Source organism: Salvelinus sp. IW2-2015, linkage group LG18 (assembly GCF_002910315.2).
Source record: "Salvelinus sp. IW2-2015 linkage group LG18, ASM291031v2, whole genome shotgun sequence".
Lineage (NCBI taxonomy): Eukaryota > Metazoa > Chordata > Actinopteri > Salmoniformes > Salmonidae > Salvelinus > Salvelinus sp. IW2-2015.
The window spans coordinates 31,935,105-31,950,912 of NC_036858.1; the positions used below are offsets into that span (position 1 = coordinate 31,935,105).

Below are 15,808 nucleotides of genomic sequence, written 5' to 3' on the forward strand. Positions count from 1 at the left end.
TGTGAGCCTTTCAGGGTAAGTCTCTAATAGCTTTCTATACCTGGTGTGCAACATTTGCCCATTATTCTTTTCAAAATTCTTCAAGCTCTGTCAAATTGGTTGTTGATAGATGCTCGACAACCATTTTCAGGTCTTGCCATAGATCTTCAAGCAGATTTAAGTAAAAATTGTAACTCGTCCACTCAGGAACATTCACTGTCTTCTTGGTAAACAACTCCAGTGTAGATTTGACCTTGTGTTTTAGGTTATTGTCCTGCTGAAAGGTGAATTCATCTCCCAGTGTCTGGTTGAAAGCAGGCTGAACCAGGCTTTCCTCTAGGATTTTGCCTGTGCTTAGCTCCATCCCGTTTATTTTTTATCCTGAAAAACGATTATAAGCCCACCCATTACATGATGACATGATGCAGCCACCACTATGCTTGAAAATATGGAGGGTGGTACTCAGTAATGTGTTGTATTGGATTTCCCCCAAAATAACACTTTGTATTCAGGACAGATAGTGAATTGCTTTGCCACGTTTTTTTTGCAATATTTCTTTAGTGCCTTGTTGCAAACAGGATGCATGTTTTGGTAATTATTTTTATTCTGTACAGGCTTCCTTCTTTTCACTCTGTCAATTTGGTTAGTATTGTGGAGTAACTACAATGTTGTTCCTCATCCTCATCCTCAGTTTTCTCCTATCAGAGCCTTTAAACTCTGTAACTGTTTTAAAGTCACCATTGGCCTCATTGTGAAATTCCTGGGTGGTTTCTTTCCTCTCCGGCAACTGAGTTAGGAAGGACGCCTGTATCCTTGTAGTGACTAGGTGTATTGATACACCTTCCAAAGTATAATAATAGCTTCACCATGCTCAAAGGGATATTCAATGTCTGCTTTTTTTATTTTTACCAATTTGCCAATTATTGGTGCCCTTCTTTGCAAGGCATTGGAAAAACTCTCTGGTCTTTGTGGTTGAATCTGTTTGAAATGCACTGCTCGACTGAGGGACCTTACAGATCTTTTTATGTGTGGGGTACAAAGATGAGGTAGTCATTCAAAAATCATGTTAAACACTATTATTTCACATAGTCCATGAGTCCATGCAAGAGTCCATGCAACTTATTATGTTACTTGTTAAGCGAATTCTTACTCCTGAATTTATTTAGGCTTGCCATAACAAAGCGGTCGAATACTTATTGACTCAATTAATTTGTAAAATATCTGAAAACACTTACCCACTTGGACGTCATGGGGTATTGAGTGTAGGCCAGTGACAAAAAAAATCTACATGTAATCCATTTTAAATTCAGGCTGTAACAAGGAGTGTGAATACATTCTGAAAGGCACTGTAGATGTGCATGTATACTAAGACACACTCTGAGTGTACAAAACATTAGGAACACTTGCCCTTTCCATGACATAGACTGACCAGGTGAATCCAGGTGCAAGCTATGATCCCACCAATCAGTGTAGATTGTGGGGAGGAGACAGGTTAAATAAGGATTTTTAAGCCTTGAGGCATTTGAGACATGGATTGTGTATGTATGCCATTTAGAGGGTGAGTGAGAAAGAGAAAAGATTTAAGTGCCTTTGAAAGGGGTATTGCAGTAGGTGCCAGGTGCACCGTTTTGAGTGTGTCAAGAACTGCAATGCTGCTGGGGTTTTCACGCTCAGCAGTTTCCCGTGTGTATCAAGAATGGTCCACCACCCAAAGGACATCCAGCCAATTTGGCACAACTGTGGGAAGCATTGGAGTCAATAGGGGCCAGAATCCCTGTGGAACGCTTTCAAGACCTTGTAGTCCGTGCCCCGACGAATTGAGGCTGTTCTGAGGGTAAAAGGGGACGCAGCTCAATATTAGGAATGTGTTCCTGATGCTTTGTACACTCAGCGTAGAGCCATTGATTGGATCATAATTGGAGAATTTCAGTACAAAGAGAAATCCGCTAGAAACATTAGGATCCTACAGGCGCAGCAAACTAAGTAGCCTACAAGGCTTGAAGATAGCAGATCGCAGGTTCAAATTTGCTTGGCTACCATTCTTTAAAAAAGCTATTGCAATGTTTGGACAATACCCTTATAAAATATAATGATGTAAGACCATGGAGATGCCATTTCTTTAGAAGTTTGGCAACTTCATCTAATAATGTCACATTACACGTCAACATTGGCAGAACATTGCAGCAATGCTTTCGGAACTACTTCCGTTTATCGTCGAAGTATGTTTGTAGAGCAATTCTGTATCGTCGTGTCATAACCTTACAAAACTTGATAATAGTCTCGTAGGAATGTTTGTTGTTATACAGTAGGTGTTAGTAGTAATATCTCCATCAACATTAACGGAATATTCCAGGAATGTTCATTTTTTAAAACAACTCCAGGTAACGTTATCAGAACCGTCATGTCATAATTGTTACGCTTGTTGATAGATGAAGACCAAGGTGCAGCGTGGTAAGGCGTACATCTTACTTTATTTTCAAATGACACCGAAAAACAACAAAACGCGAAACGAACGTAAAGCTCTGTAGCGCTAAACAGCAACTATACAAAGACAAGATCCCAATGATTCCCAATCAGAGACAACGATAGACAGCTGCCTCTGATTGGGAACCATACCCGGCCAACAAAGAAATAGAAAACTAGAATGCCCACCCAAATCACACCCTGACCTAACAAAATAGAGAAATGAAAAGTCTCTCTAAGGTCAAGGCGTGACTATAATGTCACAACTATAAAAGCAAAGAAGAGCTGCGTAATCTAGGAGCTCACATGCAATAATTGAATAGCCAGCGTTTCGACAGCCAAGCTGTCAACACACTATAACTTTATGAGACCATTGGAGGAATATTCCCTGCTTGTTGGTATGGGTGTTTTTGAGTAACATATCCATCAACATTAGCAGAACGTTCCTGCAATGTTTCGTCGGAACCACTTCTCTTGCTCCAACATCTTGTCGTGGCAGTATGTTCTATGAACATCACCGGAACGTTGTGTTATTACATTCCCAGGCAACCTAATAAAAACATGATAGAAATGTTTGTGGGACGTTATCATCCTAATGTTAGCTCCAAACCTAACTAGAACATAATGGGAAGGTTAGCTAATGTTCTGGGAATGTTCCCGGTTTGCTGGGCTGTTTGTTGTTGTCAATATACGTCCTTGGAATGGTCTCTATTCATTCTCTTGGGTGTTATTCCTACGGTGTAGAAGGCGTCCCTTGTGTTCTCCTGCTCCACAAAGGTGGCGATCCCTGAGATCTTAATGATTATCGTCCAATCTCAAAACGTTCACGTTTAGCGAAAATATTTGAATTCTCAGCTGCAGTCTTTTTTAGATGGGTAATGTATTCTGAATGCTCACCAGTCAGGCTTTCGACCAGGCCACAGCACCATCTCGGCTGCTTCTCTAGTCATAAATTACACAGTTAATGCGCGAGACAGGAAACAGCACTGCGCTGCCCTTCGTATTGATCTGTCGAAAGCATTCGATACGGTTGATCACGCACTCCTGCTACGGAGGCTATCCAAAATTGGTGACCTTAATTCATCAGTCTGGTACAACGGAGGAGCGAAAACCCACAGACACTCGGCCCTCCGTGGAATGAGGTTTGACACGTGGTCTAGACCAAGCGGCCTGCGGCTGGTTAAAAATGACCTGCACGACAAAAGTCAATGTACATCTGCTGATGGAGTTCAGTCTAAAGGAGTGCCACAAGGCTCAATACTAGTCCCTTTACTGTTCACTATTTACATAAATAATTTGTCCCTGAATAATAATAATAACTGGTACCTACATCTCTATGCGGATGACACAGTTATTTATTCCTTTGCGCCCTCAGTGCAGCAGGCCAAGATCTTCAGCTTGGCTTTGATTCAATTCAGGAATCACTCACTGATCTTAAATTAGTGCTAAATGTTGATAAAACCAAGTTTATGTTGTTCTCCAGGTCTTGTGAAATTGACCCTAAAGATCTGTGTGGCTGCACCTTGAAGGGGGCCCAAATTGAGCAAGTCCCTCTTAAGTATTTAGGTATTTGGACTGATGATGAGCCGTCTTTTAAAGCACACATTGAAAAACGAACAAAGAAGCTGAGAATTTAGATCGGTTTCCTCTATAGAAATAAATCTTGCCTTACTTTTGAGACAGGAGGAAGATTGTTCAAGCGTTGCTCATCCCAGTACTTGACTATGGTGATATCATCTACATGCACGCAGCAGCCTCTGTTTTAAAACCTTTAGATTCAATCTATCACTCAGCCCTGCGTTTTGTCATTGGAGAAAATGTTTGTACACGTCTTTGCTTTTTATATMCTTCAGTTGGCTGGGAGTCTGACTACCAGAAGGGCCCAACATTGGCTGCTGTTTGTTTATAAAGCAGTTCTCCAGAAACTCCCTAACTACCTCACCTCACTTCTTAATTGGAAATCCAGCCACCACCAGACTCGCTCTCAAGACTGGCTGGTTCTAGAAGTCTCCACAGAGTCCGGGATGATTGGCTTTAGTTATTGTGCCCCTAGTGCATGGTATAACCTGCAGGCCACTTTGAGGCTTGACTCTCTGGTCTCGAAAGGTCAATTCGGGACTTTGATTAGGAATGTGGTGAAGGAGAACTGCATTTGTTTTGATTGATGTTTTGATGTGATATTTGGTTTGTTGAAATGTGAAATTGTGAATTGATAGTGTTGTTTTGATACTGATTATGTTGGTTTATTGTTCCCAGGGCAACCTTGAAAATGAGACCCTGGTCTCAATGCATTTCCTCCGGTTAAGTAAAGGCAACAAAAAATTCATATAAAAAACAAATTTGATTGGTTGTTATGGCCTGTACAGGATTTTAATTTGACCACCAAGTTACAGGATACATTGTCCTGCCTGGTGTATTCAAGGTTTAAAAATGCTTTAAAAAGTTGTAATTTCCACTTTAAAATGTCAGACTTGATTTGCTCTCACGGACAATGTATCAACAATGTCCATTAATTATAATCCACATAGTCATTCACATTTCCTGTTGCTGCAGGATTATTTATAAAATGAAGAGCCTATACCTGGGTAGGTGTCTCGGATGATATGTCCATTAATGTTAGCGGAACGTTCCAGTAATGTTTTCTCAGAGCCAATTTAATTCAATCCGGACATGATTTGCTGAAGAATGTTTAAGGAATGTTATTGGAGCAATCATGTCATAACGTCACACTATAACTTTGCGAGAGCATTGTGGGAATGTTCCCTGCTTGTTGTTATGGGTGTTTTGAATAACATTTCCGTCAACATTAGCAGAACGTTCCTGCAATGTTTTCTCAGATCCATTTCTATTTGCTCTCACATTTTGTTGCGGCAGTATGTTCTACAAACATTACTGGTGCGTTGTGTTATTACGTTACCTGGAAACCTAATGAGAACATTTGGAGAATGTTCTGTGGTGGTTGTTACAGATGTCCTCAACATTTTTWGTGAACGTTAGGAGGACATTCCAAGGATATTTCATTTAAAACATTTTCTGAATAATTTTTTGTTTTGTTATTAGGATATTAGAATTTCTGATGTTAGATAAAACCCTAACTATAACTTCATGGGAATCGAATGTTCTTGGAATGTTTTTCCGGTTTGCTGGGTAGGGACAAAAGTCGAGTTTGTTTAAGCTTAGAGAGTATGAAAATACGTGTTTTGTTTTGTCTGCCTTTCCATAGAGAAGTAAACTGCTGTGTACACATCCTATGCACACTGACTTTCATCTGTCTTCACAATTTTATAAGCAAGTGTATGTTTTTTGCCTTGGTTGAGGCAGTCTCTCTTTGTATTGTGTGTGGTGTTGTGTGTGGGTGGTGTGTGTGTGTTGTGTGTGTGTGTGTGTGTGTGTGTGGTGTGTGTGTGTGTTGTGTGTGTGTTGTGTGGTGTGTACATTCTGTATGTAACGGTTTTGTATGTGTGTGCGTGGGTATCGTATGGAAGTGCAGTGGAGGGTATGGAATCACTCATTGCGGACAGAATTCCGATTCTGTGCTGGAATGTCGCAAACGCGAGTGCTGGAACAATAGCCACACAGCCTGACCCTGGATGTGTCGTTCCTCCTAAATCCTTTGACAAGGAGCCTTTTTACACAATCAAGAAGTCGTCCGGAATTTCAGGAAACAGCACATTCTTATGCTTCTAACTTTATGCCCTCGACCTCATATCCCTGCCCAGTGTGTGTGTGCGCGCGCGCGTGCGTGTCTCTGATTGGACATTGGAGTTGGGCTCCCCGAGTGGCGCGGTGGTCTAAGGCACGGCGTCTCAATGCTAAAAGCGTCACTACAGACCTGGTTCGATTCCAGGCTGTGTTACAACCAGCCGTGGTTGGGAGTCCCATAGGGCGGCGTACAATTGGCCCAGCGTCGTCCGGGTTTGGCCGGTGTAGGCAGTCATTGTAAATAAGAATTTGTTCTTAACTGACTTGCCTAGTTAAATGAAGGTTAAATAAAATGTAAAAAAATTGTCATTTAGCAGACGCTCATATCCAGAAAGCGAGAGATGGCTCGTGTAGAAGAATGTTCAGTCTTAAAAGCTTTCAACAGTAGCAGGTTGAACCGGCCTGAACTGCGCCATGTATCCGGAGTTGTACATTCCTTTTCTTTTTGAAGAAAACCCACTGCCTTTAAACCGTTGACACTGTTACACTGACACGAGGAACCCAGTCACTGTTAATCTCTCTTCTCGTTTCTCCGCCCTCACTTTCCCTGACTATTACAGATGCCGCCACTCACTGCAATAGCTCCCAACTTTGCTTCAGAGTGGAGCTGTTTCACCTTGACGAGGCTTTCTGTATAGTATACTCCCTCGTTGTGGAACTAGAGACCCGTCTTTACATCTCATTATTCTACAGCACCCTCGGCGGGTCATCAGAAACCGGGTCTTCAACCTAGCTTCCGTTTGAGCCTGCTGTGTTCGGTTTCTTCACAGTGACTCACTGTCGGAAAGAAGTTATTAGGAACGGTGCCAAGAAGAGATAAGTAATGGAATGGCTTTTAGCCGTCCACATGCCAGTGCGCGCACACACACACCTAGTCACATAGTAATATGCACGCTTACACGCACAGGCGCATACACACACACTCGCGCTTGCACACGCACACTTTTTAAAACCAGGATATACCCACCAACCCACCGTCCTAAGTAGCCTGTACCACCCTCTGAGTTCCCATAGACCCCCGCCCACCTCCCTCCTCAGTTCCCCTGTCTCCACTCTACCCAATTAGTCTTCCTTTGTGCTGTCATATTGGCCCGCGCTACTGTGTTCTCCCGCACTGTTCTTTTGTGGGGCTGACTGATTCCTTCAGGGGAGGCATTATTGCCTGGGTTAGGATTACAAAAGAGCTGGCCCATGGATTTATGGTAATTAATTATCTTCCAGGTCCGTGGCAGTGGTTTAGAGAGAGGGAAGGGCTGGAGAGAGGAGAGAGAGAGAAGAGAGAAGAGAGAGAGAGAGGAGAGGGAGAGAAGAGAGAGAGAGAGAGAGAGAGAGAGAGAGAGAGAGAGAGAGTAGAGAGATGAGAGGAGGAGAGAAGGAAGAGAGAGTAGAGAGAGAGAGAGAGAGAGAGGAGAGAAGGAGAGAGAGAGGGAGAGAGAGGAGAAGAGAGAGAGAGAGAGAGAGAGAGAGAGAGAGCAGAGAGGCAGAAAGCAGGAGAGAGAGAGGAGAGCAAGAAGAGAGAGAGAGAGAGAGCGAGAGAGAGCAGAAGAGAGGGCAGAGAGAGAGGCTGAGAGAGATAAACATGAAGGGTCACACAGCTGGACATGCAGGCATTTAAAAGGCGTAAGAGAAACGTCACCTTGATGCTGCCAATGTCATGTTTTGTTTCATACTGGAGTGTGTGTGTGTGTGTGTGTGTGTGTGTGTGTGTGTGTGTGTGGTGTGTGTGTGTGTGGGTGTGTGGGTGTGTGTGGTGTGTTGTGTGTGTGTGTGTGTGTGTGTGTGTGTGTGTGTGTGTGTGTGTGTGTGTGTGTGTGGTGTGTGTGTGTGAGCCGACTTCCCGACTCCTGATGTACCCCGTGTCAGATCACCCCAAGCCCCCCACACACCACACACACACATCCGATCCCCCCTCTGAACCCTTTTGGTAGTTGTTGGCCTACGGGCTTTTCCTGGATGTTATTGATGGTGTGTTAGTGGGCTGGGCTGGTCTGTGCAGCTAGACGCTGGGGATCCATTTCTTTGGTGCTTGTAATAAGGAGATAATCAAGTCGGGAGAGAGTAGATATCCAGAGAATTGAGGAGGAAATCTTATCAATATTGTCCTTTGTACGGTTTATTTGCTCTCTGAGTTTGCTTCGGTTGAGATGGATTCCTAGATAATCACATAATATGTGGTGGATTGTTTAGTTGGGTGTTCATCGATCGGGGTTGGAATTCATGGTACTCCAAGCGTTCAATACTTCGATGCATTGAGAATGACTACGTAGGCAAGTTTTGCCGGCCAGCGGGTTACAGAGCTATACACTCTATACTTCTGTACTTTCTAAAAAACCCCCTTCGTGGTCTTTCTGACGACACTTTCACACATGGCATTTCAAATAAGTGATTCTCGGTCAGGAGCCATTGGATTCTGAATACGAGCATGCACAAAATAACAGGGCAGTGGGACCCAATCACCGACCGCAAGTCATCCAATTTCCATTTGTAGCTACAGTGAGAAACATGATTTGTTGTATCAATCAGATCTTGATTTTTCATTTTGGGGAATCATAAGGGGGGGGGGGGGGCACAAAGTATGAGAAGAGAAGGGAGGAGGGGGGATGAGAAAATATTTTACTAGGCGCCTCTTTCTTCTGACAAAGACACTTAGAGGGTCTTTCATCTTTCCTTCTCCGTTTCCCTACTTTCCCCCTGTTAGGGTGGGAGATGAAAAGTGTAGTCATGGCGATGGCCTTTATCGCATACAGCCCCCCCCTGGTCTCGCTCAGAACTCCCTCTCCTTTCTTTAAGCAGTGGCATCTTTAATTCACGTGTAAATCCAAAGCATTTTGACACCTATAATTTTCCGGGGGAGATTTATAGTATGTACAGGTACTGTTGCTGACTGAGCTGAGAAACAGGGGGCGTCAGTTTACATTTTCTATTGAAACATTTTAGTGTATACCTGTTCGTATACTTCCACCTCTATTCCATATCTCCAAAATACGCGGTCCACGTACGAGTCAAATTCCTCTTCCCTGAACATCGATCACTTCTGTACTAACTTGATGAGATCGAAAAACAAATCTGATTAACAACCAATCGAGGTCTCTCACACGTCAGGCACACGTCAAGACGATGTCTGTGTTCAGGAGAACCGTGTGTGTCTGTGTCAGGGCTGCACGCTTCCTCCCAGTTCAAGAAGAGAAACAACCTTGATCTGATATTGCGCTCTCTCTCTCTCTGTCTCTCTCTCTCTCCTCTCTCCTCTCTCTCTCTCTCTCTCGCTCTCTGTTCTCTCTCTCTGACTGTCTCTCTTGTCTCTCTCTCTCTGTCTCTCTCTGTCCTCTCTATCTCTCTTATCTCTCTCTCTCTCTGTCTCGTCTCTGTCTCTTCTCTCCCTTTCTCTCTGTCTCTCTTCTCTCTCTGTCTCCTCTCAATTCATTCAATTCTAATTCAATTCAATTGACTTTATTGACATGGCAAGTTTATTATTACTTACCTTGTCAAAGTATACATATCGAAAAATTTCAATAAAATGATATATGTATATATATACACAAAATATATATATATTATATTATAAATAAATGGTGGGACTAACAGCATAATAATAGTAGTAGTGGACATGGGATACCATTAATAACAGCTACAACAACAATATTAATCAGACAAACAATACATTAAAGCAACAGTAGTAGACCAGTGTCAACATGACTGAGAAAGACACATGACCTGGTACGAAAGACAAACAAAACTAAGCTAAATGGGAAATATTATCAACATTACTTTGCATTTTTCATGGCTGTCTCCCAGGCTGTGGCAGGAGGACACATATTTGGCTGCCAAACTGCAATTTTGGTTTTCACCCAACAAATATTTGAATTTTCTTCATCTTTTATAGTTCAAATTCTTTGTATTGAATTATAGATTTTGGGAAAGAAATATGCTCTTAGGTCTGAGTATTTGTCACAGTGTAGTAGGAAATGCACTTCTGTCTCTACCTCTCCCCTGGAGCAGAGTGAGCACAGCCTGTCCTCCCTGGGCAGCCAGGTTTGTCTGTGACGACCGGTCTCTATAGCTAGACTGTGCTCACTGAGTCTGTACCTAGTCAATGTTTTCCTCAGTTTTCTATCAGTCACAGTGGTCAGATAGTCTGCCACCATGTACTGTCTGTTTAGAGCCAAATAGCATTGAAGTTTACTTTGATTTTTTTTCTCTCTCTCTCTGTCTCTCTCTCTCTCTCTGTCTCTCTCTCTGTCTCTCTCTGTCTCTATATCTCTCTCTATCTCTCTCTCTCTCTCTGTCTCTGTCTCTGTCTCTCTCCCTTTCTCTCTCTCTCTATCTCTGTCTCTGTCTCTCTCTCTCTCAATTTCAGGGGCTTTATTGGCATGGGAAGCATATGTTTACATTGCCAAAGCAAGTGAAATAGATCATAAACAAATGTGAAATAAAAAATGTACTGTAAACATTACACTCACAAAGGTTCCAGAAGAATAAAGACAGCTCAAATGTCATATAATGTCTATATACACTGTTGTAATGATGTGCAAATAGTTAAAGTGCAAAAGGGAAAATAAATCAACATAAATACAGGTTGTATTTGTTCTTCACTGGTTGCCCTTTTCTTGTCGTAACAGGTCAAAAATCTTGCTGCTGTTAGCACACTGTGGTATTTCACCCAATAGATATGGGAGTTTATCAAAATTGAATTGTTTTTCGAATTCTTTGTGGGTCTGTGTAATCTGAGGGAAATTTGTGTCTCTAATATGGTCATACATTTGGCAGGAGGTTAGGAAGTACAGCTCAGTTACCACCTCATTTTGTGGGCAGTGTGCATATAGCCTGTCTTCTCTTGAGAGCCAGGTCTGCCTTCGGCGGCCTTTCTCAATAGCAAGGCTATGCTCACCGAGTCTGTGCATAGTCAAAGATGTCCTTAATTTTGGGTCRYTCACAGTGGTCAAGTATTCTGCCACTGCCAAATAGCATTCTAGTTTGCTCTGGGGTTTTTTGTAAATTCTTTCCAGTGTGTTTTCTCATGATTTGGTTGGGTTTAATTGTGTTGCTGTCCTGGGGCTCTGTGTGGTCTGTTTGTGTTTGTGAACAGAGCCCCAGGACAAGCTTGCTTAGGGGACTCTTCCCCAGGTTAATTTCTCTGTAGATGATGGTTTTGTTATGGAAGGTTTGGGAATCGCTTCCTTTTAGGTGGTTTTAGAAGTTAACGTTTTTCTCTCTCTCTGTCTGTCTCTGTCTCTCTTTCCCTCTCTCTCCCTCCCCCTCTCTCTCTCTCATCCCTGCTCGCTGCGCTCTCTCCTCTCTCCTCCTCCCTCTCTCTCTTCCGACTCCCCTCATCTCTCTCTCGGTCCTCCCTTCCCCCCACCCTCTCTCTCTCCTTCCTCTCCTCAAACTACCCACCAACACACTCTCTCTCTCTCATGCTCTCGCCCTCTCTCTCTCTCTCTGGGTTAGGTATACAAGCCTTCTTTGTATAGGAACGCCACCTTTGATGTCATGTACTGTGTGTCCTGTCTTCCGCTGCGTTGTCATGGATTTAGGCAGATCAAAGTGGAGTCTTTTTCGGATACGCCGTGTTTTTGTTTGTTTACCATGTTTTTTTGTCCTTCGTTCGGTAACGGGCGTTTGTTGTTTGTTCTGGAGTGTTGGGCTGGCGAGGAAGCAGAGAAGGAAATGTCGGAGTTGTATTGTGACATTTCATGCTAATATTGAGTCTGGAATTCAATGAAACCCCACTCACACGCACTTCTTATTTTAAAAGCTGGAAGCATATTTATTTTTTTTGGGGGGGGGGGGGTCTACCTAGTATTTATGGTGGTAGTTTTTTACTATAGCTAAAACGATGATGTGGTTTTCCTTCACCAGAGGAAAGGAGCCGCAGCGTTTGATACAACAATTCGAGTTCTATTCCGCTGAGCCCTGAGACTCAGCAGTGCTGCAGCTCCGTAGAGTAAAGAGGGGAAATGATCGAGAGTAAAAGCCACCAGTGACGTTACGTAACCTCCTGGCTGTCTCCAGTTTAACCTATGGTTTGAACCAGACAGTCCTTTTATAAGTCTGTCACGTGGAGCCACTGCGGTAACGCTGGCTATTTTTGCCTCGTTTTGAACAGATTAGCTCTATTGAATAAAGGAAAAAGAAGGAAACCGTTCCACTCTCAGTGAGGTCTCGTGAAGAATGTGGGGAGTTCAACGTGTCCGTGGATCTTACATGCCTCCTGACATGGGATTTCTAGAACTCTTTGGGCAGTGGTACATGTCATGAAAACCATACCTATGGAGATGTATTTGTTTATTATTATATGATATTTTGGAGTGGGTAAATTGCCCATACATGCATATTGACATAAATCATTGATCGTTGATCATATTTGACCCTTGATCCCCATCAAAACATATATGGGGCCTGTTTCTACCGACATGTACATATTACCTCAATTACCTCGACTAACCTGTACCCCCGCACATTAACTCTGTACCGGTACCCCCTGTATATAGTCTCGCTACTGTTATTTTACTATTGCTCTTTAATTATTYGTTTTTTACATTTTCAAATGTTTTACTTATCTATTTTTTACTTAGCACGTATTTTTCTTAAAACTACATTGTTGGTTAAGGGCTKGTAAGTAACCATTTCACTGTAAGGTTGTATTCGRTGTGTGTGACAAATACAATTTGATTTGATTTGATTCCCAGACATAGTCTGATTCCCTAAACCTAGTCCTGGACTAAAAAGCTCTTCTCCATTGAGAATCTGTTAGTCCTGGATTAGGTTTAATCTGTGTCTGGGAAACCGGCCCATGAAGTACAGCCTCTGTCTGGACTAGTTTTGAACTCTTTTCCTCCCCCCGCCCGCCCAGGGAAAGAGCAGAACCGCGGCAAGCCCAACCTGGAGCACTCCCAACGAGACCTAAGCAGTGTCCTGATCACGGTGGAGGAACGCACAGGAGATCAAGCTGAAGAGGGCCGTGGAGGAGGTCAACAAACTACTGGTGCCTGCGGTGAGTCAGTAGCCACGTGTCACTTCCTGTTGCTGAGGGCCCGTGACGCAGGGCTGAGAGGAAGCTCTCAGAGATGTCCCCCAATCAGACGTGTTTTTATTTAAAGACCTTAGATTGATGTCATAAGTGTTCATATATTTAGGAAGCAAACATCAAGTGGTTAAAAACGGATTGGTGCTAGTTCGCTCCAGACCACATTTCTGTGCTAACAGAGTCATGTGCCGTAATGCGCGTGGAAAGATGGTCATCACACTTGCGGTGAAATTTTGTTTCATATTTATAGTTTAATAGCTTACTATTTCCTTCAAATGTGCTGAGCTTTATAGAATCAGCTCAAAAGTAATTGCACGGCTGATTGTACATGCAAGCAGTCAGCTATATGTCAGTGACTACAGATACTGTGCATGACTACAGATACTGTACATGACTACAGATACTGTACATGACTACAGATACTGTACATGACTACAGCATATCCTCAAATCAATAAACCACGTGTAAACATACATCGGTTTCTTTTACAGAGAAATCCATACCGAAGATATTGCTTTTTCAATCGTGTTCATTTGTTTGTGTGTGCGCGAGTGTGTGCGAGAAAGAAAKAGGAAAGAGAGGGAGAAYGAGAGAGAGATAATGGGGAATGGTCCGTTTTTTTGCTGATCCACACGTTCTCCCTTTCATTTCCTTTTTTTGTCCCCTGAAATAGGAAGTGAGACTCTCCATTGGCGAAAAGGGGAAGTTTAGGAAGGAGCCTGTAGGATGGGGTAATCGTCTCGGTCTGCCATCTCAGTAGAGCAAAGAGGGACTATTTCAGTTTGTTCAAGCATGGCTACTTAAAGGATACGAACTTGCTTTTTTTGTCAGACTGCCCAAATGACTGGTGGTTGAAGTAAATCTGTGTCATTGGCAGAGGGATTGAATGATGATTAGATAGTGTTGAAAGAGGATCATGGGTGAATTAGTCAGCCTGTACATTCACTCTTGGAGGAATCGTTGTATCATATTGCATGTGTCCTTCTCTGAGACCCTCCCCACGGTAGACGAATGGCCAATGCTGAATGTGTGGCAGCCTACAGTATGCTTAGTTGAATGTATCAATACATAGCAACTAGCCAGGCCAGTTCATACACAAAGTCCTCAAACACACCTGTTGGTGTTTCTTGTAAATGAACAGTGGTTTCCTGTCTGTATCTCTCAGGAGTCCGTTTAGGAGAGCATGACATTGGAGGACCTCCATAAGATCATGTGATTGGCCGGCTGGCTGGCCCCTRTCGGGTCATGGGTGCTCTCTGGGTTATGAAAGCTGTCGTACACAGATCCTGACAGGCTGCTAACACAGAGAGCATGGCCAGTGTAGCTGTCCTCGTTCATCAAATAACCACTCAAAAATTAATGAAGAACACAAGACGAGCGAGGCCAGGCATCTGGTGTGTGTGTGTGTGTGTTAACACAGAGAGCATGGCCAGTGTAGCTGTCCTCGTTCATCAAATAACCACTCAAAAATTAATGAAGAACACAAGACGAGCGAGGCCAGGCAAGTCGAAGTTTACATACACTTAGGTTGGAGTCCATTAAAACTAGTTTTTTCAACCATCCACAAATTTCTTGTTTAACAAACTGTAGTTTTGGCAAGTCGTTGTAGGAATCTATCTGTAATTTTTTCAACAATTTGACTTTTACAGACAGATATTTTCACTTTATAATTCACTGTCACAAATTCCAGTGGGTCAGAAGGTTTACACACACTAAGTTGACTGTGCCTTTAAAACAGAGCTGTGGGAAATTGCCAGAAAATGATGCATGGCTTTAGAAGACTTCTGATAGGCTAATTGACATCATTTGAGTCAATTGGAGGTGTACCAGTGTGGATGTATTTCAAGGCCTACCTCAATCTCAGTCCCTCTTTTTGCTTGACATCATGGAAAATCAAAAGAAATCCAGCCAAAGAAATCACAGCCAAAACATTATTGTAGACCTCCACAGTCTGGTTGCATCTCTGGGAACAATTTCCAAAGCCCTAAAGGTAACTAACGTTCATCTGTAACAAACGATAGTATGCCAAGTAATAACACAATGGGACCCACGCGCCGTCATATCCGCTCAGTGAAGGAGGTGCCGTTCTGTCTCCTAGAGATGAACGTCACTTTTGGTGCGAAAAGTGGCAAATCAAATTCCAGAACACCGCAAAGGACGCTTGTGAAAGATGCTGGGAGAAACGGGTACAAAAATTATCTAATCCAGCAGTAAAACGAGTCCTATATGACATAACCTGAGGCTGCTCAGCAAAGGGAAGAAGCCACTGCCAAAACCGCCAATAAAAAGCCAGACTATCACGGTTTGCAACTGCACATGGAGACAAAGATTGGTAGCTTTTTGGAGAAATGTCCTCTGGTCTGAATGAAACAAAAATAGAACTGTTTTGGCCATAATGACATCGTTTATGTTTGGAGGAAAAAGGGGGGAGGCTTGCAAGCCAAAGAACACCATCCCAACTGTGAAGCACAGTGGTGGCAGCATCATATTGGTGGGGGTGCTTTGCTGCAGGAGGGACTGGTGCACTTTCACAAAATAGATGTCATCATGAGGTGGGAAATTATGTGGATATATTGAAGCAACATCTCAAGACATCAGTCAGGAAAGTTAAAAGCTTGGTTGCAAATGGGTCCTTTT

General features: G+C 43.0%; 1 protein-coding gene across 1 annotated transcript in view; it reads left to right on the top strand.

Moving 5' to 3' along the window:
- Window positions 1-15,808, top strand: part of LOC111977852 (KH domain-containing RNA-binding protein QKI-like) — a 107,681-nt gene that overhangs the window by 58,737 nt on the left and 33,136 nt on the right. The window contains 2 exon segments of the mRNA XM_024007591.2: window positions 13,001-13,073; window positions 13,075-13,138. Coding sequence (XP_023863359.1) covers window positions 13,001-13,073; window positions 13,075-13,138 — 137 coding nt within the window.